The sequence below is a fragment of the Phyllostomus discolor genome, chromosome 9 (assembly GCF_004126475.2).
Source record: "Phyllostomus discolor isolate MPI-MPIP mPhyDis1 chromosome 9, mPhyDis1.pri.v3, whole genome shotgun sequence".
Lineage (NCBI taxonomy): Eukaryota > Metazoa > Chordata > Mammalia > Chiroptera > Phyllostomidae > Phyllostomus > Phyllostomus discolor.
The window spans coordinates 56093253-56118478 of NC_040911.2; the positions used below are offsets into that span (position 1 = coordinate 56093253).

Genomic DNA, 25226 nt, shown 5'->3' on the forward strand with positions numbered 1-25226 from the left:
GTTCAAGTCCTTTGCCCAGTCCTTTTTTAATTGGGTTGCTTGTCTTCTTAGAGTGGAGTTGTGTAAGTTCTTTATATATTTTGGAGATTAAACCCTTGGTCTGAGGTATCATTGGCAAATATGTTTTCCCACACAGTGGTTCTCTTTTAATTTTCATACTGTTTTCTTTAGCTGTGCAGAAGCTTTTAATTTTGATGAGGTCCCATTTGTTTATTCTTTCCTTTATGTCCCTTGCTCTAGAGGACACATCAGTAAAAAGTTTCTGCGTGAAATATCTGAGATTTTCCCTACCTATGTTCTCCTCTAGGACTTAATGGTGTCACAGTTTATATTTAAGTCTTTTATCACCTTGAGTTTATTTTTGTATATGGTGTAAGTTGGTGCTCAAGTTTCATTTTTTTGCATGTAGCTGTCCAGTTCTCCCAAAACCATTTGTTGAAGAGGCTATTTTTACTACATTTTATGTTGCTGCCTCCTTTGTCAAATATTAATTGACCATAGAGACTTGGGTCTATTTCTGGGCTCTCTATTCTGTTCCATTGGTCTATGTGCCTGTTTTTACACCAGTACCAAGCTGTTTTGATTACAGTGGCCTTGTAGTATAGTTTAGTGTCAGGTATTGTGATCCCTCCTACTTTATTCTTCTTTCTCAAAACTGCAGCAGCTATTTGGGGTCATTCATGATTCCATATAAATTCTTGAAGTGTTTGTTCTATGTCTGTGAAATATGCCATTGGTACTTTAATAGGAATTGCATTGAGTGTGTAAATTGCTTTGGGTAGTATGGACATTTTGATGATATTAATTCTTCCAATCCATGAACACGGTCTATGTTTCCATTTGTTTGTGTCTTCCTTGATTTCTTTCCTGAGTGTTATATGGTTGTCTGAATACAGGTCTTTTTACCTCTTTGGTTAAGTTTATTACCAGATATTTTATTTTTCTTTTTGCTATTTCAAATGGGATTTTTTTCCTTGATCTCTGCTGCTGCTGTTTCATTGTTGGTGTACAGAAATGCCTTTGATTTCTGGGTATTGACTTTGTATCCCGCTGTTTTGCCAAATTCATTTATTAGGTCAAGCAGTTTTTTGGTAGAGTTTATAGGAATTTTCTATGTACACTATCATGTCATCTGCAAACAGTGACAGTTTTGTTTCCTCCTTTCCGATTGGAATCCTTTATTTCTTTTTGTGTCTGATTTGCTGTGGGCCCTTAAAAACTTTCCAGTACTATATGAATAGAAGTGAGGAAAGAGGACAGCCTTGTCTTGTTCCTGATCTTACTGGAAAAGATTTTAAATTTTGTCCATTGAGTATGATGTTGGCTGTAGGTCTGTCATATATGGCCTTTATTATGTGAGAATGCTCCCTCTATTCCCACTTGCCGAGTGTTTTTTATCATGAATGGGTTCTGTACCTTATCAAATGCTGTTTCTGCATCAATTGATATAATCATGTGGTTTTTGTCTTTGCTTTTTGTTTATGTGATGTATTACATTTACTGACTTATGAATATTGAACCATCCTGCATCCCTGGAATGACTCCCACTTGGTCATGGTGTATGATCTTTTTAATGTATTGTTGGATGCGATTTGCCAGTATTTTCTTGAGGATTTTAGTGTCAATGTTCATCAGTGATATTGGCCTGAAGTTTTCTTTCTTTGTTGTGTCTTTATCTGGTTTTGGAATTAGGATTATGTTGGCCTCATAAAAAGAGTTTGGGAGACTCCCATCTTTTTGGATTTTTTGGAATAGTCTGTGAAGGTTAGCTCTTCCTTAAATGCTTTGTAGAATTCCCCTGTGAAACCATCTGGTCCAGGGCTTTTGGTGGTTGGGAGTTTTTTGATTACTGCTTCAATTTCTTTGTTGTTATTGGTCTGTTCAGGCTTTCTGCTTCTTTTTCATTGAGTTTTGGAAGATTATATTTTCTAGAAATTTGTCCATTTCACCTAGGTTTTCAAATTTCTTGGCATTACAGTTCTTTGTAGTAATTTGTTACAATTCTTTGTATTTCTGTGGTATCTGTTGTAATATCTCCTCTTCATTTCTGATTGTGTTTATTTGGGTCTTCTCTCTTTTTTTCTTGATGAGTCTGCTTAAGGCTTGTTGATTTTGTTTCTCTTTTCAAAGAACCTGCTCTTGGATTCATTGATCCTTAGAATTGTGCTTTTAGTCTCTATGTCATTTAATTATGCTCTGATCTTGGTTATTTCCGTCCTTCTGCTTGCTCTGGGCTGCCTTTGTTGTTGTTCCTCAAGTTCTTGTAGGTGTAGGGTCAGGTTTTGTGTTTGGAATGTTTCTAACCTTTTTAGGTGGGCCTGTATCGCTATGAACTTCCCTCTCAGGACTGCCTTGGCTGTGTCCCATAAGTTTTGGGTTGTTGTGAGTTCGTTTTCATTTGTTTCCAGAAACCTTTGATTTTCTTCCCTAATTTCATTCTTGACCCATTCATCGTTCAATAGCATGCTATTTAATCTCCATGATTTTGAGTGTTTTTTTTTTCCCCCCCCTTGGGTTGGTTTCTAGCTTCAGTCCCTTGTGGTCTGAGAAGATGCTTGGTATGATTTCAATTTTCTTGAATTCTTGAGGCTGTTTTTGTGTCCTATCATGTGGTCTATCTTTGAAAATGTTCCATGTACATTTGAAAAGAATATATATTTAGCTTCTTTTGGATGGTGGGCTCTGTATATATCAGTAAAGTCCATTTCATCAAGGGTATTGTTCAATGCCACAATATCTTTGTTGATATATTTGTTGGAAGATCTGTCCATTTTTGATAGTGGGCTGTTAAAATCCCCTACTATAATTGTGTTGCTGTCACATATCTTTCTTGAAGTCCTCTAAGATTTCTTTATGTATTGGGGGCTCCATATGTTGGGTGCATATATATTTACAATAGTTATGTCTTCTTGTTGGATTCTTCCCTGAGTATTATGAAGTGACCTTCTGGGTCCTCTCTCTAGGACCTTTTTTGGAAGTCTATTTTGTCTGATATGAGTATTGCTACCCCAGCTTTTTTTCCTGTCCATTTGCTTTGGAAGATTTGTTCCAGCCCTTCACTTTCAGCCTGCGTAGGCCTTTTATCCTGAGGGGGGTCTCTTGTAGGCAGCATATATGTGGGTCATTTTTCTATCCATTCAGCTATTCTATGTCTTTGATTAGAGCATTTAATCCATTTATATTTAAGGTTATTATTGATAGGTACTTATTCATGTCTTTTATGTACGTGTGTGTCCTCTCTCTCTCCCTCCCTCTCTCCCTCCCCCCCCCCTCTCTCTTCCTTCCCTTCCTAAAGCAGTGTATTTAGAATCTCTTGCAGAGCTGGTTTGGTCGAGGTGTATTCTTTTAGACTTCTTTTGTCTGGGAAGCTTATTTGGCCTTCTATCTTGATCGAGAGCCTTGCTGGGTACAGTAGCCTTGGTTGCAGACCTCTGGTTTCTCATTACCTGGAGTAGTTCTGTGCCATTCTCTTCTGGCTTGAAGGTTTTTCCATTGAGAAGTCAGCTGTAGCCTTATTGGGGTTCCCTTGTATGTTACTTCCTTTTTCTCCCTTGCTGCCTTTAAGATTGTCTCTGTGTCTTGAAATTTTGCCATTTTAATTATGATGTGTCTTGAGGTGGGTCTCTTTGGGTTCCTCTTGATTGGGACTCTCTGTGTTTCCTGGATTTGTGTGACTTTTTCTCTCATCAAATTAGGGAAGTTCTCCTTCATACTTTTTCAACTAGGTTTTCTATCCCTTACTCTTCTTCTTCTCCTTCTGGTATCACTATTATACGGATATTATTACGTTTCATATGTGTTGCATTTCACTTAATCCTTCTTCATTCTTCTGAGCCTCTTTTCCTTTTCTTGCTCTTCTGGATGTTGTTTTCTACTTTGTCCTCCAGCTTGCTAATCCTATCTTCTGCTTCATTGATCCTGCATTTCATTCCTTCTACTGTGTTCTCAGTTCAGAAATTGTATTCTTCATTTCCTCTTGATCTTGTTGAGAAAGTCCTTTTTTCTATTCCTTTTTCATGTTTATATAGTTTGCAATGAGATTGATGTAGTTTCCCTCTAATTTCTGATAGCTCATTGTGAGTTCATTGAACTTCCTGATAATCATTGTTTTGAACTCACTATCTGATAGTTAAGTTGCCTCTATTTCATTAGCATTTTTCCTGAGGCTTCCTCATTCCCTTCAATTGGGGGTTGTTCTTTGTTTTCTCTTTGTTCGTGGGTTTCTTCTTGATTCTTCTTGTTTCTTAAATTGATCTGTTCTGATTCCCTGTAATTATGGTGCGAACTTCTGTGGTTGAATATTTGTGAGATTCAGTGGTGCAATCTCCTTCATGTATCCTGGTGTTCACAGCTTCCCCCTACTCCCTCCCAGCTCGATGCTCTTTCTAGTCCCCTCCCCACGGACTTCGTCGCAGCCAGGACTAGAGGGACAGGCAACACGCACTATCCGCTTCCCAAAAGGCCACGGGGCTCAGCGGCACGCCTGAAGATATTTTAATATTAGTCATCTGAATTTTGCTTTTCCTAAGCCTGTCTCTCCTTACTTAGTGTCCATCTGGTAGAAGTGCATGAGGGGCACACACAAGATGCAGGGGCAATGGGGGCCATGGTGGAAGGTGTGGGGCTGGTTGGAGTTGCTCCTGAGGCACTTTGGCAGGGCAGTACTCCACAGGCTTCCAGAGAAGCAAAGTCCAGGGCAGGTCTGGTCTGTTGTGGGCTCTAGAGTCCATGTCCTTTGGGCTGCAGAAGGCTGCCTGTCATTATGACAGGGATGCTTGCTGCTTCTCTAGGGGATATGCCCAGAGGCTGGGTCCTCCCTCCTTAGTCATCAAATTGCCCAGGACCTAACTCTGACACTCTCCCTGCTTATGTCTCAGAATCCAACCCAGCCTTTCATGGGGATACCCTGATACCTTATTCTTGTTCTCCCAGGCTTCACTCCTCCTGCCTCTAAGAGAACAGTGAGTTGTCTGTTCATTGTGGCCCCAGATGGGGCATTGCCCCCACAAAATCTGGGTGAGAAATATCTCAGTCAACATGGGTGGGTGTTGGGCCACAGCCACCCCTTATCTCATTTCTCTCACCTTTGCCGGTGGATTCTCAACTGGTTGGAGAAGTGCAACATGGTTTTAATACTGGGTAAGGGAGCAGAGGGGCCACGGGGACAAGGAATACAGGGACAGCTGGAAGGAAATGTGCTTCCAACTGTCTTGTGTGAGGCTGCCAGATTGTCCACTGTGTTCCAATATGAGTCTGCAAGGGCAGGGGCTACACTGCTTTTATGTTACCACCCCTGTAGGACTTGGCTAGAATCTCGATTCATGCCAAAATGGAACAAGCTACTCTGGGTCATCCCTGCCATCCCTGATTCTTCTGATGCTGGGGACAGAGCAGGCAAATCAAACCTTTGTGGAAAGCCACATGATATGATTTAGCCACTTTCTGCAGCTGAGCTGGTGTGAATCCTGCAGGGCCAGGTTATTTGTTTGGGGGGCTGAGGGGACAAGATACTGGCAGGGGTAATGAATGCATAGGCAGTACACAGCCATAGCAGTTGCTTGTCCAGGGGTTGCAAGGAGCCCTGTTTGGGAGCAGAGCCTGGGCTTGGAGTCTGTTGAGAACTGAGGTTAACAACGAAAGCAATGGTAACTGCAGCACCACTGACTGGACACATACTTTGTACCCAGCACAGTGCCAGGGCATCACGTACAAGATCTCATTTAATGAAAAGAAATAGGAATAGCTAATACTTCTGAGCTCTTTCTTCCTATGTGCATGCACTAAGTATATAACCTGATTAACCTATCTGAGGAATGGCTGTTATTCTCCCTGTTTTGTAAATGAGGAACCTGCCTATTATTCATTACCCAGTTCCTGTTTTTCCCTATAGAACCCTGAAAGTTTCATTTGGAACACAAGGATCCAGAGTAAAGACTACATTTTCCAGGCTCCCTTGCAGTTAGGTGTGGTCATGTGACCACATTCTGGCCAGTGGGAAGCGAGCAGCAGTGCAAGGTACTCTCTTTTGTCAAATGCTTGTTCTATTTATTTCCCTCTTCCCACCTATCTGGACACAGCAGAGCAGGGAGGCAGATGAGGCTACAGGGAGAAGAGCTGTACTCCAGAAACAGCAAGCAACAAAATGCATTGAAGCATGTGGGGCTGGCCACACCGAGAAGTCACTGTGCAGGGAAACAAACTTCTACTCTGTTTAAGTCCCCATTGTTGAGGTCTGGGTCTCTGCAGGATGGCAGCCCTGCTAACAGCACTCCATTCTATGCTGCTGGGCTTTGGTTGCAGAGAATATGTCCTTATGAGTGCACAGGGCTAGAGTTCACTAGACCACCACTTTCCTGAAATGGTCTGCCACCTCACCCTGTTGACCCAAGACATCTTGGCCACATGAGGCCCCTTGGGGAATCTGTTCCAGGGTCTAATTGCTCTGCCAGCCCAACTGGCTTCCTGCTTTTGGCTTCATTTTCCTTTTCCTGATCACGTAGTCCTTGTTTACACAATGGCTGATTCTGGGCCTGGGGAAGGAGCTGCCAGATATGTCGGAGAAAGGGCAGTCCCCTGGTGTGAGCCACAGCTGGGGCAAAGGGTGAGGGACAGAGGAAAAGTGGGATTTGGAGTGAAAAGGAGGGCCATACCTCATGGGGAAACAGACTTAGAAGGCCCAAACCTTCCTGTCAAGTAACCATTCTGGTCCTATCACAGTGGTCTTTGCTTACTTGAAAGCTAAAGGTGACAAAATGAGAGGAATGGAGAATAGAAATGTGGTTGTTAGGGGTGGGGCAGGAGGAAGTGGTTGTGCTATACAAGGACAATATGAGGGATCTTTTTGGCGATAGGACATTCTGTGGTTTGGCTGTACTGATGTCAATTTCCTGGTTATGATGTTGTCCCATAGTTTTGTAAGATGGCAGCATTGAGGGGAACTGGGTAAAGAGTCCATTGGATTCCTCTCTATTTTCCTCACAGCTACATGTGAATCACTATTACATCAAAACAAAAAGTTGAATTTAAAAACATAGCAAAGACCCATCTTTGGCAATATCTCTTGTACTCCCTTCACCCATTTTTTTTTTTACTACAGTTGCTCCTGCCAGCTGAGAATGTGTCAGCTGGGGACATGTCAGTTGGAGGATGTGGGTCCAGGTCCAAGTGACCACATCTTTGCTTCAGCTAACTGACCTCTGGGGGTGTCTCCACTGGTTGCAATTTGAAGTTTTATATCTTGGGGGCAGGGATCAACTGACAATATGAAGGAAAACAGAAGAGTGAAGAGCACCCATCCCTGATACTTCCTAGCCATGATCTGGACCTGGCTCCTAAACTCAGTTGGCTCATTTGTAAAATGGGGGCGATAGTAGAAATGTTTCAGAGGACTTTAGGGAGATTAAGAGAGATGATGTAGATACAGTGTCAAGCCCAGGGTCTGGCCTCATAGTAAGGTTAATGATGTATGGGGTGCATATGAACCTGACACTGGGAATAAGAGGAGGAGAGCCACTCCATCCTGGAGGCTTCTCTCCCTTAGAGATCTTGAGTCACATAACCTTAGGTGAAGCCTTATTCCTTCTGAGATCTTGAAGGTTCCTCTTAGGTTTTAAGTTTCACAGGTTGTCAATAATTTCCTGGCCTCTTGTATGTATTTTAGCAATCCTCTAGTACCTTCACTGTTTTCTATGGCTCTGAGAGCTCCCAGCAAGATTGAACTTGCCAGCCAGGAACATGCCAGCTGGGCTTCTGATACTGAACACTATCTCTCCGTGGGAAAGAAACTGTCCTAAAGCACAGTGAATATAGCTACAATCTATAGCTAGGAGTTGTCTTAACTTGGTTGAGCAAAACCTAGGCACCAACCCTGCAGTCAAATCCCTTGACCTATTTTTAACAAAGCTGTTCTGTGATGGAATGCAAAATTACATATTTAATTAAAGTAATATTTAAAATAATGAACACATTGAGCTCTTAATTTTGTACCAGGTGCTGTGTCAAGCAAGTACCAGGTACTTGCTCATTGAATCCTCATGGGAACTCATTGTAGGTACTACTGTTATTATCACCATTTTATACATTAGAAGAGTGGCTCAGGGAGGCTAGATGATCCACCCAAGGTTACACCATAAGAGGTGGAGCTCGGATAAGAACCTATGCAGTTGGGTTCCACAGTCAGCATTTTAAACCACTCATTATGCCATGCTAGAGAAGAGAAAGTAAAGGTGAGTCCTGTGGACTCACAGATAGCCAGGAGCTATGGAAGTGGCACTCCTCAGAAAATAAAGGAATGGGTCCTTGGTGAGGACCATATACATCTAGGTAGTGAAATGACTTAGTGGTTCCCACAGGTTGCCACCCTTTCCAGAAGGGGATGGGGGCACCCTTCTGGACATAGGCAGGCAAGTGCCCTCCTCACATGACATTGTTTACCACTTTACAGAGAATAAGGCCCAGCAAGTCCAATCTGCATTTTCCCTTCAGGTACCTACACGTGTCCACGACTGGATGTTCCTGACCCTCCTTTTCTCTAATACCCTCCCCTTTTCTATGGAAGCCTCACTCTTCCACCTGTGCTTCAGACCCCATCCCAGGATTCCCATCTCCCTCCTCCATTGTTTAGATCTTTCTTAATCCACCTATTTTTATCACAGGGAAATCAGATAGCTTTCTCTGACATATTGGAGAGAGTGCACAAGTGATTCTACTCAAGTGATTTCTGTGAATCTGGAAACTGTGAGAACCCTACAATGAATGGACATGTTTTTGCAGAGACAATATCTTCATTTCCTACCTTTGTTTTTAATGGCAATTTGTTGTGGAAAGACTTGGATGATTGAAAATCCTCTCCTATGAGATGGACAACATATGAGATACAGATTCAAAACACTGGTAATCAGGATGCTCACAGAATTGACTGAGCTTGATTACAAAATGAACCAAGAAATGAAGACTATACTAAGTGAAATAAAGGAAAATATACAGGGAACCAAAAGTTCCCTGGAAGGAAAGAGAGGAAACCAGAACACAAATCAACAATTTGGAACAAAAGGAAGAAATAAACATCCAACCAGAATAAAGAAACATGAATTCAGAAAAATGAGGAGAGACTTAGAAACCTCAGGGAAAACTTTAAGTACTCCAACATCTGAATCATAGGGGTTACAGAAGGAGAAGAGGAAGAGCAAGAAATTGAAAACTTATTGAAAAAATAATGAAGAAAACTTCCCCAGTATGGAGAAGGAAATAGACTTCCAGGAAGTCCAGAGAGTCCCAAAGAAATTGGACCCAAGGAGGAACACACCAAGGCACATTATAATTAAGTTACCCAAGATTAAAGATAAGGAGAGAATCTTAAAAGGAGCAAGAGTAAAGAGAGAGTTACCTACAAAAGAGTTCCCATAAGACTATCAGCTGATTTCTCAAAAGAAACCTTAGAGCTCTGGCTGATAAAAGTAGCTCAGTGGATTGAGTGCAGACGTGCAAATAACAGGGTCACTGGTTCGAGTCCCAGTCAAGGTACATGCCTGAGTTGTGGCCCAGGTCCCCAGTGGGGGGCAGGTAAGAGGCAACCACACATTGATGTTTCTCTCCCTCTCTCCTCCCCTTCCCCCACCTCTCTTTCTCTAAAAAAAAAAAAATAATAATAAAGGAAACCTTACAGGCAAGAAGGGTAGAAAGAAGTATTCAAAGTTGTGAAAAGCAAGGACCTACATCTAAGATTACTCCATCCAGCCAAGCTATCATTTAGAATGGAAGGGCAGATAAAGTGTTTTCCAGATAAGGTCAAGTTAAAGGAGTTCATCATCACCAGGCCCTTATTATATGAAATGTTAAAGGGAGTTATTGAAGAAGAAGAAGATCAAAACTGTGAACAGTAAAATGACAATAAACTCACAACTATTAACAACTGAACCTAAAAACAAAAACTAAGCAAGCAACTAAAACAGGAACAGAATCACAGAAATGGAGATCACATGGAGGGTTATCACTGAGGTGGGGGAGAGTGAGAATTGGGGGGAGAAGATACAGGGAGTAAGAAGCATAATTGGTAGGCATAAAATAGACAGGGGGAGGTATAGGAAATAGAGAAGCCAAAGAACTTGTATGTACAATCCATGGACATGAACTAAGGGGGGATGCTAGAGAGTAGGGGGGTGCAAGGTGGAGTGGGGATAAAGGGAAGGAAAAAATGGGACAACTATAATAGCATAATCAATAAAACATGCTTAAAAGAAAATCCTTTCCTATGTATAGCGGCTTCCATTGAGCATCTCAAGTAGCTTTTCCAACCCTTTGCTCTTAAACTAATCAACATCTATACCTCTTTTGGATTTCAGCTCAGACTTCACCCTTTTGGGGAGGCCTTCTTGACTTCCCAGGCTCTTATGACTAGCAGCCCTTCTCTGGTCCTGCACTCACTCTTCAACCAGGTGTTTTTGCACCTGCTTCTCCATTGACTGGAGTGTCAGCCCATGGGGCAGGGCTCTGTCTGTCTTGTTTTTGCTGTGTCCTGGCATTGGAGGACCTCAGTAAATACTGGTGGAATAAATGAGTGAGCCAACTTTTTCTAACTCAGCCCAAAAGACAGCATTTCTGGGCACTGGGAGCCCAATACAGATCAGACAGCAGCTGGGAACCTCTGTACCAGGCTCACTGGCCAACAGCTGGCAAAGGAGCTATTGTATTTTGGCATGTATAATGTGTGTCCATGTTTTGGGCTCAAACTTTCAAGAAAAGAAATCTTTCATTTAAATTTTTTAATTCAATTTTTTAAAAAAAGATTTTATTTACTTTTAGAGAGAGGGGAAGGGAGGGAGAGAAATATCAATGTGTGGTAGCCTTTCACACACCCCCTACTGGGGATCTGGCCCATAACTCAGGCATGTGCCCTGACTGGTAATTGATCTGACAACACTTTGGTTCTCAGGTTGGCATTCAATCCAGTGAGCCACAACAGCCAGGGCTCAATTTTTAATTTATTTATATTTAGATACTTGGGGGTTTTTTTATTATAAAGGAATTTAGCATTTTTTGAACATATTATGGTATCAGAAATTTTATGTAACAATTACAAAACACAAGCATAGATACAAGGTACAACAAATTTTATGTGCCAGTAACAAATTTGCATATGGATATCATTATTGCTTTCTAGAGTTACACTTTAATGCAGAAGCATAAGTAAAAGAATTAAAAACATCTATATAGATATGGAATAAATATATGGAACTACCCATTTATAATGCATATCCTTATTTTTCCCTCAAAAATTTGGGCAAAAAAGTATGCATTATACATGACAAAATATGGTATTCACATTGGAATGATATCCATGGGCCTTACAAGAAAAGGTCCCTTATTGGTTCATTCAACAAAGAATAATTAGGTTTGAAGGAGGTAAGCCCCCCCAAAGGTAGACTCTTTGGATCTGCTTGGTATTGTTTCCCTGTAACTCACTGGGCAGTACTCTCATGAATTTCAGGTATGTGGGATATTCTAAATGCAAATAATAATTTAGTATAGAAACTGGCCTGAATACAAAACATACTGAACACTGGAAACAGCCTTGTCTGTGGCATGGCCAGTGCATGCTCCTCTCTTCATGTGATCCTTCCTCTTGGGTCTGAGCAATTATCCTCCTAGCTGGCCACCGCCTGCATACTGTGCTCTGATTCTCCCTGGATACCCTGCACCTAGGAACACTGCCATGCATCCCACACACTGCAGGGCCAAATCCAAACTCTTCCTGTGGCTTGCAAGTCCACAGAGGGCTCCCCTCTGCTTACTTCCTCAACATTTCTCCCCCTCACATGGTCGTCCCCTCCACCTTCGCTGCCTGTAGACTTTCTCCTCTCTTAACAACATTTAGCTCAGTTGCCCCTTCCTCTAGGAAGCCCCCTGCCTTCCCCAGGGACACTGTGTGACATCCCTTCAGGGCTCCCACTGTTTTCATATGGTCAGCTTCTGTATCTACAGACTGGGGGCTGCCACTGACATTTCTAGTTCCCAGAATGCACCTTTCCCATGCCCTAACTCCTGTTTGCCAGCAAATACCTGTCTCCTTTCAAGGCCCAGTTCAAGTGTTTCCTCCCATGACAGGTGCCCAGACACTAGTAGTGAAACTGATGTCTATCTTCCCAGGGCTCCTGTAGCTTCATCGACACTTCTTTAAAAACAGCTCTGATAACAACAGCTTGCATTTACCTAGAGTTGATGCTGTGCCAGGCTATATGCTAGTCCCCCAAGGGAACTGAGGATCAGTGACACTGAGTGTGGTCTCCAAGGTTACACTGAAGCACAAAGAGACAGAGCTGGAGAACTGCATCCAGACGCAGGCCTTTTTGCTCTTCCCTCAAAGCTCTCTGTCTCTTTGTCCTCTGTAACAGAACTGTTGATATGCCTTTGTCCCCTTCTGCCTATGACCTCAGAAGATCATTGGGTGTCCTCACTTCCATTTTGGGGCCTGGCCCAAAGTGGGAGCTCCACACAAATTTGTTGACTTGACATGATGCCTGCAGAATGGCAAAGGGGAGATAGGGCCTTGCCTGACTTGGCAGAAAGTCTTCTTGGCCATTTACCAGGAGGTCTGAGCTCCCTTATGGTTGCTGAAGCAGGCACTCAACTTGGGTGGCAGAAATTTCCAAGCAAGACAAGAACCACCAGAAGGATGACACAATTCCATTTTGGATATAAAGATGATTCACATATATGAATTTCCAGTTAATCAAGGGCATGCGACTTACCAAACATTTTTTCCCAGAAATTAGTTTAAGCTCATGCGATTTACTGAACATTTCTTCTCACAAATTACTTTTTGCCATTAAGGCTTGAACTCTTGGATATCCTGGTAGGTCATAGGCCTGGACACGTGGGCACAGGTGGTTTGTGCACACCCACCAGAGGATGCTAGGACCTCCTTTTGGAGGACTTTCTTCTGAGGGGCTTCACAACCAGAAGTGAGTCAGAAAGTCAACCTCACTTGCTTCTTTGGGATAGAGGCTCCTAGGGTGCAACCTTGGACCTAGACATAGGTAGGTCCTGAGTGGTCACCAAGGAAAGAGGAAAGCAGCTATCATATTCTTTACCTAATCACACAACCATGGCTACCTTTTGACAGGTCCAGGGATTGAATAAGTTATAAGAGATACGAGAAAGAATTACTGGGGCTTCTGGCCAAGATGGAGGCATAGGTACATATGCTTCACTTCCTCATAAAAAAACACACACAACAATTTAAAAACAAAAAATAACCAGAACTGCTAGAAAAATCGAACTTTATGGAAGTCTGATAACCCAGGAGTTAATGAAGAAACATTCATCTAGATTGGTAGGAGGGGTAGAGACAGTCAGCTGGGGTGGAAAGGACTCGAGGCAAGGTGGTTACTTTTGGACAGGGAGGTCTAGGCAGCAATTAGCACACTCATCTGAAAGGCAAGTCATGAAAGGCAAGTCCCACATTCATGTGTGGATAAGCCAGGGGGAACAACTGGGGAGCAAGACAGACCATGAAACCCAGGGTTCTAGTGTGGGGAAATAAAGAGGCAAAACCTCTGGCTGTAGAACCTGTGGGGGTTGCAGTAGCGGGAGAAATGCCCACTCTCACAGGAGAGTACATTGGAGAGGCTGACAGAATTCTAGAATGTACACAAGCCCATCCACCCAGGGAATCAACACCAGAAAGGTACAGTTCACTTGTGGGTAGTGGGGAAGTCACTGAAAGCAGGGCGAGAGTCAAGCAAGCAACATTGTTTCTTCTCTGACCCCTCCCCCACAAACAGCAACATAACGTAGCAAACTGGGTTGCCCTGCTATGGTAAATACCTAAGGCTCTGCCCCTTACAATGTAACAGGTGCACTGAGACAAAGAAATATGGCCCAAATGAAAGAACAGATCAAAACCCCAGAAAAAGAACTAAGCAATGAGGAGATAGCCAAGCTATCAGATGCAGGGTTCAAAATACTGGTAATCAGGATGCACACAGAAATGATTGAATATGGATGCAAAATAAAGGAAGAAGTAAAGGCTATACAAGTGAAATAAAGCAAAATATACAGGGAACCAACAGTGATGGGAAGGCAACTGGGACTCAAATCAAACATTTGGAACAGGAGGAAGAAATAAACATTCAATCGGAACAGATTAAAGAAACAAGAATTCAAAAAAAAAATGAGGAGAGGCTTAGGAACCTCTGGGACAACTTTAAATGTTCCAACATCCAAATCATAGGGGTGCCAGAAGGAGAAGAGAAAGACCAAGAAATCAAACACGTATTTGAACAAATAAGGAAAATTTATTTGAACAAATGAAGGAAAATTTCCCCAATTGGTGAAGGAAATAGACATGCAAGTCCAAGAAGCTCAGAGAGTCCCAAACAAGTTGGACCCAAGGAGGAACACACCAAAGCACATCATAATTACATTAGCCAATATTAAAGATATGGAGAGAATCTTAAAAGCAGCAAGAGTAAAGAGAGAGTTACCTACAAAAGAGTTCCCATAAGACTATCAGCTGATTTCTCAAAAGAAACCTTATAAGCAAGGGGGCTGGAAAGAAGTATTCAAAGTCATGAAAGGCAAGGACCTATATCCAAGATTACTCTATCCAGCAAAGCTATCATTTAGAATGGAAGGGCAGATAAAGTGCTTCCCAGATGAGGTAAAGTTAGAGGAGTTCATCATCAGCAAGCCCTTATTATATGAAATGTTAAAGGGACTTATCTAAGAAAAAGATCAAAACTATGAACAGTAAAATGAAAACAAACTCACAACTATCAACAACTGAACCCAAAACAAAAACAAAAACAAACTAAGCAAACAACTAGAACTGGAACAGAATCATAGATATGGAAATTACATGGAGGGTTATCAGCTGGGAGGACGAGTTAGGGAAACAGGAAAAAGGTACAGGGAATAAGAAGCATAAATGGTAGGTACAAAATAGACAGGAGGAGGTTAAGAATAGTATAGAAAATGGAGAAGCCAAAGAACTTGTATGTATGACCAATGGACATAAACTAAGAGGGGTAGGGAATGCAAGAGGGAGGAGAGGTTCAGGGCAGATGTGGATAAAGGGGAGAAAAAATGGGACAACTGTAATAGCATCATCAATAAAATATACTTAAACATAAATAAAAAGGAAAAAAGAGAATTACTAGGATCTTGCAGAACCACTTTCACAATCACTAGTCACACAAAGCAAGATCATGTGGTCTCAAGTTTTAAAAGTTATTGACAACTAAGGAAATCAGAAATATGAACTAGATAAAATAATACAGAATTATTGCTACTTTTTCAAAGTGTGATAATGGTATTGGGTTATATGCATGAAAGCCTTTATTCTGAGTTATTTCTCTTGAGCAGCACAGGCTGAGTTAAGAATCATAGTATATGTAACTTACTTTTAAAAGGTTCTGCCCTGGCTGGTGTGGCTCAGTGGATTGAGCACCAGCCTGAGTCCCAAAGGATTGCCATTTGGATTCCCCATCAGGGCACATGCCTGGGTTGAGGGCCAGGTCCCCAGTTGAGGGTGTGCAAGAGGCAACCAATAGATGTTTCTCTCACACATCTATGTTTCTCTCCCTCTTTTTCTTCCTCCTTGCCCCTCTCTCTAAAAAATAAAATAAAAATATTTTTAAAAGATTCAGCCAACATATGTCCACTTAATGACAGTCAATTAGGCAACAAAAGAAAAATTAGATAAATTGAAATTAGATAAAATTTCACCAAAAGGAAAACATTTTGCACATCAAAGATTGAAAAAGCAACCCACATAATGGGATATTTGCAAATCATATATATCATAAGGAGTTTATGTCCAGAATATATAAAGAACTTCCATAACTCAACAATAAAAAATTCAAACAACGTGATTAAAAATGGACAAAGTGTTTAGTAGACATTTATCCAATGAAGATATATCAGTGGCCAATGGCCAATAGACATATAAAAAGATGCTCAATATCAGTAATCATTAGGAAAATGCAAATCAAAATGATCAGGCAATCTCACTTCTGTGTATAAACTCAAAGGAAATGAATGCAGGGTCTTGAAGAGATATTGCACACCCATGTTTGCAGAATCATTGTTCACAGTTGCCAAGAGGTGGAAGCACCCCAGGTGTCCATCAACAGGATGAATGGATAAAGAAAATGTTTTCTAGCCATACAATGGAATGTTATTTAGTCTTGAAAAGGAAGGAAATTCTGACGCATGCTACAACATGTATGAACCTAGAGGGCATTATGCTTAAAAGAAAAAAATGACAAATACTGTATGATTACACTTATATGAGGCACCTAGAATAGTCAAATTCATAGAGTCAGAAATCAAAATTGGGGTTGCCAGAGGCTGGGGGAGGGGAGGTGGGAAGACCATGTTTAATGGACACAGAATTTCATTTTGAGAAGATGGAAAAGTTCTGGAGATGGATGGTGGTGAGGTTACACAACAATGTGAATATACTTAAGGCTACTAAACTGAATACCTAAAAACAATTAAGATGACAAATTTTATGTTCTGTATATCTTACCACAGTAAATTTTAAAAGATTTGAAATCTATATCTATGTTGATATTTTTATTTTTTAAGCATAAAGTATGGCAGAGTATTTCCAATTGATGACTCTTAAGAGGAGTATATGGGTATGCATTGTATGACCATGCCAACTTTTCTATAGATTTGAAAATTTCCATAGTTAAATCAGAGGGAAGAGCTGGTGACTGACTTTGACCTCTTCTTTACCCACAATCTCAGCTTTCTCATTTTTTATTTTGATTTGCTTTGCCAAGAGGAGCCATACATCCCTTAGGCAGGCTTGTGGCAGGGAGACCCTGTACTCTGTGGTCAGAGGCCTATCTGGGGCTTGTGTCTGGCTCAGCCACTTATTCAAGCCTTGGCAAGTCAGTTGCATTGGATCCTCATGTAAATGAGGGTTTAATTCAATGACATCTTTGAGAGAGCTTTGCCCAGGCTGTGTTCCTATGTGAACCTAGCAAAGTATGTAACCTCCTTCTTCTTCAACCATGCAAAGGTATTTGGATGAAAAGCTTAGCTTGGCCTGTGGGTCAGGGAGAATGCTTCATTCTGTCTTGATCAGGCTGGCAGTTGGGATTACCCCTGACAGTCCCTCTACAAAGTCACTGACTTTTCTGTTGCAATTTAAAGTCACTGACTTGAGGGACCTTCCTCTCATTTGCTCGGAGCTGCTTCTTCCAGAGTCAGAGGAGGAGAACTAGGAGCAGGAAACATCTGGAGGAAGGGGGTAGGAAGATCAACAGACTCCACTTTTCAGGGCACAAGACCAAGGCAGACCCATTTGCCAGTTGTCCCATATGGAGCTATACACTCTAAGAAACGTTCTAATGACTTGTTATGTTTTTAAGTCATTGGTAAATTATAGCTGCCTCAAACAGACAAATCTTATGTGGGGAGTATGAGATACTGAAACCAACTGTCAACAGTAAACATGTTTAGGTACTAGATCATAGAATCTGTAGGTATAGGCTTTAATTAAATGTTTTAATTGGTTGTCACATAGCTTATAGTCAAACATTAAGAAAGTATGTTAGCCATGTTCTGAAGGGCTGCCTAAAGCAAGTCCCAGGAGAAGTGTTTAAAATTATACTTTGCTTGAGATAATAGAGAAATATAGTTAAGCACAAAACAACGATAGCTTAAACAATAGTAATAGTCACAAGATGTCTAGTTTCTGCTTGTTGCTTTAGAGATAATGTCACTGGTGTACAATTATGAGATATTTTGCAGAATCTTGGTTCTTCAACCCAGCACCCTTTGTTCTTACAGTATAATTTTGTGTTGTTGATGTGCTGTTTCTTTGTTAGCAGGAAAAGATAACTTCAGGGCCAAAAGGAGAATTTATGAGTTTGTTTTGCAGAAGGAAAGAATGTCTCCAAGGTAGCTGGGACCAGCTGCTGCCGCTCAGAAGTCTGGCTGCACAAAATGTTATCTATGACTAAAGAAATACAGATTTCTCTCTCAGTTCACTAAAACTCTCCCTTCCCCACTCCCTAGCTGCATAAAAACTCCCTACTTTAGCTTTTTGATGTAGACAGATTTGAAAGATCTTGCTCTCTTGTCCTCTGGCTTTGGCCAAATTGAACAAATCTTTCTCTCTCTCCAGCCACTGATGTCTCAATGTTTTGGCTTACTAGTGCATCAGATACACAAATCTGAATTTTGGGAGGTGATTTGGTAACAATATGATTAGTGGAAAGTAACAAAGTAAAATTGGCTAACCAAACCAGAAACACTTGGAGGGGACTGCTGTGGGAGGCTATGTCCTGGGGAGAGAGGGAAAGCTGGGGCCTATCTTTAGCTGTGGTTATAATCAGCAAAAAGCCTCAGCGTGACTGAGCTTTCCAAGACTTGGCAGGAGCCTTTGAGGGTAATGGGCAGAGGTGGCCTACTGGCATGTGGGTGGGAGGCCTGCAAGGAACTGGGGAGCAGGGGGCCTAATCCTTGACACTGGCACATTTCAAACACTGGGTGGTGTCTGGAGTGGCACCCACTTATAGAAATGAAATAAAGTGGGGTTGGCCACTCCTCATAGCTCTTACCATACAGCCTGCCAGCATCCTATAAACAAGCTAGGATACTCCTGGTGGGCATCCCAGAGTATTTATACAGAATAGAGACTTGGTTGTAGAAGACAAAGTACCTCAATATATAAACACTTCATTGTCCCCAGTGGAATGGGTGCTCAGAATCACAGCATCTCTTCCTCCCAGCTCACAGGCCAAAGGATAGAGCTCAGAAAGAAAGCAATGCATTCTTTCATAACTGTGTGGTTAGCAATGGTGTGATGTGAAGGCAGGTGGAGACTCTGAGCAACTCCCCTCTTTATCCTCCAAATCCTACCACCACCTGCATCATTGGCTGGATGACTATTAAGACCATGCAGGGCTTTTCAGAGTGACAGGGATTCATCACATTCTGAGGATGGAATGATTAATATGTCAGTATCCAGCGTTCTGACCAGGGACTCTAAATGTGTACACAAACAAAAAATGTTTGAGTAGCAACTTCTTTGTTTCCAGGATTTTAGTGCCAACAGCACTTGGCTCAGAGCACAGAGGTCTGGGCTCAAATCCTTACTTAGTAGCTGTGTGACCTCAGGTAAGTGACTTGCCTTGTCTGGGCCCAAGCTTCCACAAATGCAAATACTGGTAATAAGACTGCCTCCTTGGAGCTGTGGGAGACAAAAGTGCAAGTCTGACACAGAGGAAGGGTGCAACCACTGTGCATTGGATTGAGCTAAGACAATTACTCCTGGAGGCCACATAGTCCAGGAGACTGTGTGTCTGAGGGCTGGCAGCTGTGAAGTGATGCTAGTAAAGGGTGTCATGCTAACAGTCCTGGGTGGGTTGTGAAAGCACTTGACACAGCAAAGCCCAAACAAACATCCTGCTTTTGACATTGGAATGGCAGAACCAGCCTGTTTCCCCAGAGACAGAACTCCAAAGACTCTGCCACCTTCCACCCTCCTCAGCCTGCACCCTTCCTCCAAGGGCCTGCTTTTAGTAAGCTTGTTAGGCAAATGTTTCTTTTCTTTCTGAGGCTTTTGTAGCTGCAGGGCTCTGTGGGAAATATCTTTGCTAAAGATGTGCTGTAAAACACTCCATGTTAGATCTGGGGGGATGCCTTTTCTGAGCATATTTCCCTCTGGATGTTGCTATTTTTAAAGTTCAGCACATGTTTCAAAGGGAGACTCAGAGCTGGACATGTGAGGGGTAATTTCTCTCTGCTGAGGAATGGAACACTTGCTCCTATACATTCCAATGGGAGTTCAGCCTTTGTGTTGACCAGCCACCAACCACCTCTCTCCTCAAAGTCTTCCTAACAAGGACATTTATTAGTGTTTCTAAAGAAATCACTCCATTTACCTGACCAGTCAGAAACCTGATACATGAAGGCATGCAACCCAGTATACCAGCCTGTGTGCTTTATTTTCACACCAGACTCTTACGTGTGTTTAAAGCCTTCAGTGGAATTTTTCATTATTTCAAAAATGAAATAAAAACTCTGAGAGTTGCTACTTTTAAACAAAGAGGGCTTGGAATATTTTATTATCTCTTGTTTCTCTCTCTTTTTGTCCAAGTACTTTCAGATGGTGAGATAAATGGCTCAGATTTGCACCCGGATGTTTCCTCTCAGATCTCAAAGCAAGGTCCCTGTCTTTCTTTTAACCCATTGTTGTCCTGGTACAGCTGCTACAAAAATAGTTTTACTACAGATTGCACAGTTGAGCCAGAGCCATTGTGGGGGTTGCCAGCAGTTGGAGAAGCCCCTACCCAACACTGATTCCCATCACAAAGTGAATCCTGCATACAGAGAAATGGCCCCCAGGCACAGGCTGCATGGACCATAAAATAGGAAAAAGAGCTCAATGATCATAAATACTAGCTGGTAACAGGCACTCAACCATGGACTTTGAATCAAATGGGTTCAAATCCCAGCTCTGCCCTTGACTGATTGTGCAGCCATGGATGTTATTTAACCTCTGAGACTCAGTTTCCTAATCTGTGAAATGGGGTTAATGTTGGTTTCATTCATGTCAGGCTTAAACTAAACAGCATGTGTTTTGCCTTTGGTTTTTCTGGGTCCTAAAGTTGTACAATTCTTTTTCTCTACTCAAATATTCTTTGGCCCTGTTGGGTCACATTTGGCCCCAAGATATGAATTTGGGGGGCACTGTGGGTATTAAAACTAGATTAAATTAAAATAGAATGCAGATGACTTGAGTGGAGCTGATACCCTCTGGCTCCCCACAGACCCCACCACTCCCTAGAGCCTTTTACCAGCCTGATTCATAAGGAGCTGCTGACCCTGGAAGACTGGGAGTTTTTTTTAAAGATTTTTTTATTCATCCATTTTTAGGGAGGGAAGGGAGTGGGGGAAAGAGAGAGAGAGAGAGAGAGAGAGAGAGAGAGAGAGAGAAACATCAATGTGCTGTTGCTGGGGGTTATGGCCTGCAACCCAGGAATGTACCCTGGCTGGGAATCGAACCTGGAACACTTTAGCTCCCAGCCCGCACTCAATCCACTGAGCTATGCCAGCCAGGGCTAAGACTGGGAGTTTTAATCCCTGATAGCAAATGTCTCTTTCCTATATATTAGGGATGGTTTGCATTTAGTTGCCTACTCTGTAAGTGACTCACAATGTCAGGAGATCAAATGTTTAAAAAAATGTATTTACTGACTTTTTTAAGAGAGAGAGAGAGAGAAGGGAGAGAGACTTTGACCTGTTGCTCCACCTATCCATGCACCTACCAGTTGACTCCGTATATGCCTAGACCAGCGATTGAACCCACAACCCTGGCACATAGGGATGGTGCCCCAACCAACTGAGCCATCCAGCCAGGGCATAGGAGGTCAAATTTTATGATAAAGCTAGAGTCCAACTGCTGAAGTCCCAAGGAAACCTGGGAAAGATAGAGCACCTCATTCCATTTTACAGGGTCCTTAGGAAGCCACTGCTTTCATGATTTTAAATTTCTAAGGCAAGATAGGAAACTGAGGGAGATGAGTGACAAAATGATTTGCTTAATCCTGAAGATAATTTCAGTGTCTTCCAGAAACCCAGGGTTGCTGCCTCTCCACTGGCTGTAAGTCTACATGGGGTTGTCGTCTCCACAGGCAGAGAAGGGCTACAGACCACACCCACCTACCAACTCAGGTTAGTCCCACCAGTAGGTGACCCAGGCAAGTCCTCTCATCTTGCAGAGCCTCAGTCTGGGGCTGTCCTGTGTGGGTAAGCACACAGCACCCACCTGGCACAGAGCATAAAGGCCCAATCAAAGGCAGAGACAGGTACTTGCCTTTTGATAAACAGGAGGTAGGTTGATTCACTGAGGAGCATCTTAATAGATGAATCCCAATATCTGGGGCTTTGGAGTCTGCTCAGACCCAGTGCCTCAGGTACATCATTGACCTTGACCTGTTATCCAGGCTGACCATTGTGCCTGGTCCCAGAGGCAATGATGTTGACTGATGGCACAACCTCCCAGCTTATTTCCCCCAAAGCCGCCTTGCCTCTTCTAAGTTTCTGGTTTTGCTTTTATTTTTTAATTTTTCTTCCTTTCTTCCTTCCTCCCTATCTTTCTTCCTTCCTCCCTTTCTTCCTTCCTTTCTTCCTTTTCTTTCTTTCTTTCCTTCTTTCTTTCTTTCTTTCTTTCTTTCTTTCTTTCTTTCTTTCTTTCTTTCTTTCTTTCTTCCTTTCTTCCTTCCTTTCTTTCCTTTCTCTCTCTCTCTCTCTCTCTTTCTTATTTAGCTTTTATAGAAGGCAGTACCACTCTGCTCAGGGGTCTGCAAGATACTCCTGGCAGGGCAGTGGCTCCTAGGAGATGCGGTTCATGGTTATCTCATGATCTGACCTCAGTTTAGCCCTCAACACTTACCTGCTGCCCTACCTGTGATCAAACCAAATTACTGGTGTTTTGCAAATGAGCTCTCCTCTCTCCATGCTAGAGCTCATTACTTGTGCAGTTTCCTCTACCTGAACCCTTTTCCTCTGATTCCCCTTCAGCCCAGCACCACTCCCACAATCCATTTGGACTGGCCTAAATCCATCTTCTGTCCTTTGCTATGCTATCCCAATTGCACCACTCTTCCTTCACTCTTGGTCCATGAAGTTGGGTAGGGTTGACACTGATCCCTTTCCTGGACAAATAACCCAGGCTTGGACAATCAGCCAATAAGAATCAGCCCTGGGACTTTTCTTGGAAAGAGGTGCTATTTCCCCCCTGGGGTTGCTCATGTAAAGCTGCCAGTGGCCATCTCTGTCTCCACTTGGGTGAAGTTTGGTAGGAAATGAAGCTGAACCAGGGGATATGAGACCTGAGAAGAATGAATGGTGAACAAGATTTTTGTGCCCCTGGATCCACTCATGCCCTAGGCCTTTAGTATATTCAACAATAAATTTCACTTTTAAATTTGCTTAAATCATTTTGAATTAAGTTTCTGTCACTTACAACCAAAAGAGACTTGGCTGATATACACACAGTTTTATCTTGTTAGCACCATTGCATGCTTAGGGCATAGCTCAGGCATCATGATCACACATCCCTTTCCTCCCCATTCTGAAGCCAGATGGCATCTTATGCATCTCCATGTCCCCAACACTTCATGCAAAGCCTTGGCAAAAGGGCAGCAAAATGCCACTGCTAGTGCTAAAACTCAGATTTCCAGCTGTGGCTGCTGCCTTCACTCCTCACCAGCCCCAGCTAACCACCTCCCCCACCCCCATTTCAGAAAGACTCTCACCTCTGTCTTATTCCGAGAGAGCACGCTGGCATCGATCGGGCCCAGGGACATGTTTGGCAGGACAAGGTTGAGAATTTTTGCTGCCAGGACCTAGCCAGGGAGGCAAAACAAGGGTGTGAGTGCAGTGGGACCCATGCCCAGCTCTGCCCATGGGACAATTTACAGTAAATTAGGAAAAGTGACACCCAAACTGAACATCAGCCAGGTTTGTTTCCCAAGGCTGAGTGCCCCAGGATTCTCCCTGCTCTGACTCAGACAGCCTTGAGTTAGTCTGGCATAGATCCCTGTGGGGAGTGGGTGAGAGGTGGCCACTAGGGTTGACAGAGAGAATGCCACATCTGTTTTTCTCCTGCTCCAGATTCTGTGTGATAGCTCTCCCCATAATTACTCATCAGTCATTTTGAATTATTTTCAGGAGCTTCCTGGCTGAGCTCTTCTGCATGAGCCACTTCTCAGAAGATCTTAAAAAAAATACTGCAGGAGCAGAATTATCTAAGTCACCTGAGAGTGAAGCCAGACACCTTAAAAGTCACAAAAGGGACCTGCTCTGATCAGAAAGAATCTGTTGATCAACGTGGTTTCTTGTGGAAAGGAACAAAAACAGTCACCAAGAGTGATTAGGAGATGTGTAGCAGAGGAAATGAGGCCTGACTTGATTACTGGCTGTGCTGCCTCACACATATGGACTTGAGCTGCTGACCACAGCTGAGCCTCTATTGCCTTAGCTTAGCTGCCGAGGGGGACCACTGTGTGTAAAAGCACCAGACACACAGTAGGTACTTAGTATATACTCCTTGAACTTGAACCTGATTCTGGTACAGGCCTTCCTGCCCCACCCTACCCCATTTCTCCTGCTGGATCTGGTGTTTACCCAGGAAAAGCATAAACCTAGATCTCATACTCCTGCCCATAGAGGAGGACCGTTCTCATTTCTGCACTGTGCACAGACACTCAGGGATGAAAGATGCTATTCCAAAAGTGAACTGTGAAATGCTGAAATTAGAATCACATAGAAGGTGCATAGAATCACCTTCTAATTCACACAAACAGTGAATTCTCAGTGCATGCTGAGGGTGAATGTTATGGAACTAAGTGATGTTCCCTCAGTACCCTTGGTGGGAGGCAGGGCACTAACATCTACTGAGTAACAATCTTTTGATGTATCGGGGACAGTTGTAGGTGCCCAGTCTTTAATCTTGACACAAATGCTGTGAGGTGAGGGTGTATCCTGACTTAATAGAAAAGAAAACAGAAGCTCAGCACCATACAATGTGGTCAGCTGGACATGGGGCAAGGGTGTGAGTGAGGCTACTCTTTCTCTTTATGCCACCAGCCTTCATTATTTTTTCTCTCCTCCAGAATACTTGTAAGTGCTACAAGAACAACTGGCACTGATACTCTCCATGGTGTACTGGTGTACTGCCCAGCTTCCCTTTACACTCACAACTATAAGACCTCCTGTTCCTCAGGCTGAACAAGCATGATGTAACCCCACATTGCCAGGGACCAGGCAGGGCTTTGCTCCTAAAAGAACACACATGCATGTACCTATTCTGAAATTCACATGGTCAATTCTCCATTTTTCAGTGCAAGGATGGCAGCCTCTTGCCTCTGAGACTATCAATAGGTCATTGCACCCCAAGCCTGGCATCTAGGCAAGTAAACCCCATGCATAGTGACTTACTGCTATCAATGTGCCAGGCACTACTGCCAGGCTCTGGGCTGATCTGTGATAGTCTAGCACAGAAATATAAAGAAATCCAACTTGAGCACTAAGTTGGCACTTGAGTCGGTGCATGCAATTGAAGCCTCATGGGATGGTTGTGATCTATATTGGGCAGGTTCAAGAGCCAATATAGAGTTATGAACAAGTACAGAACCAGGAAGTCTCAGAATTCTGGGAGCACTACAAAAGGAAAGGATGTGAGTGTTTCCAAACACAGG

General features: G+C 42.7%; 1 protein-coding gene across 1 annotated transcript in view; it reads right to left on the bottom strand.

The window, feature by feature from the left end:
- The window catches only part of MGLL (monoglyceride lipase), a 156225-nt gene that overhangs the window by 7295 nt on the left and 123704 nt on the right, over positions 1-25226 (bottom strand). Inside the window, 1 exon segment of the mRNA XM_028524851.2 lies at positions 23283-23372. Coding sequence (XP_028380652.2) covers positions 23283-23372 — 90 coding nt within the window.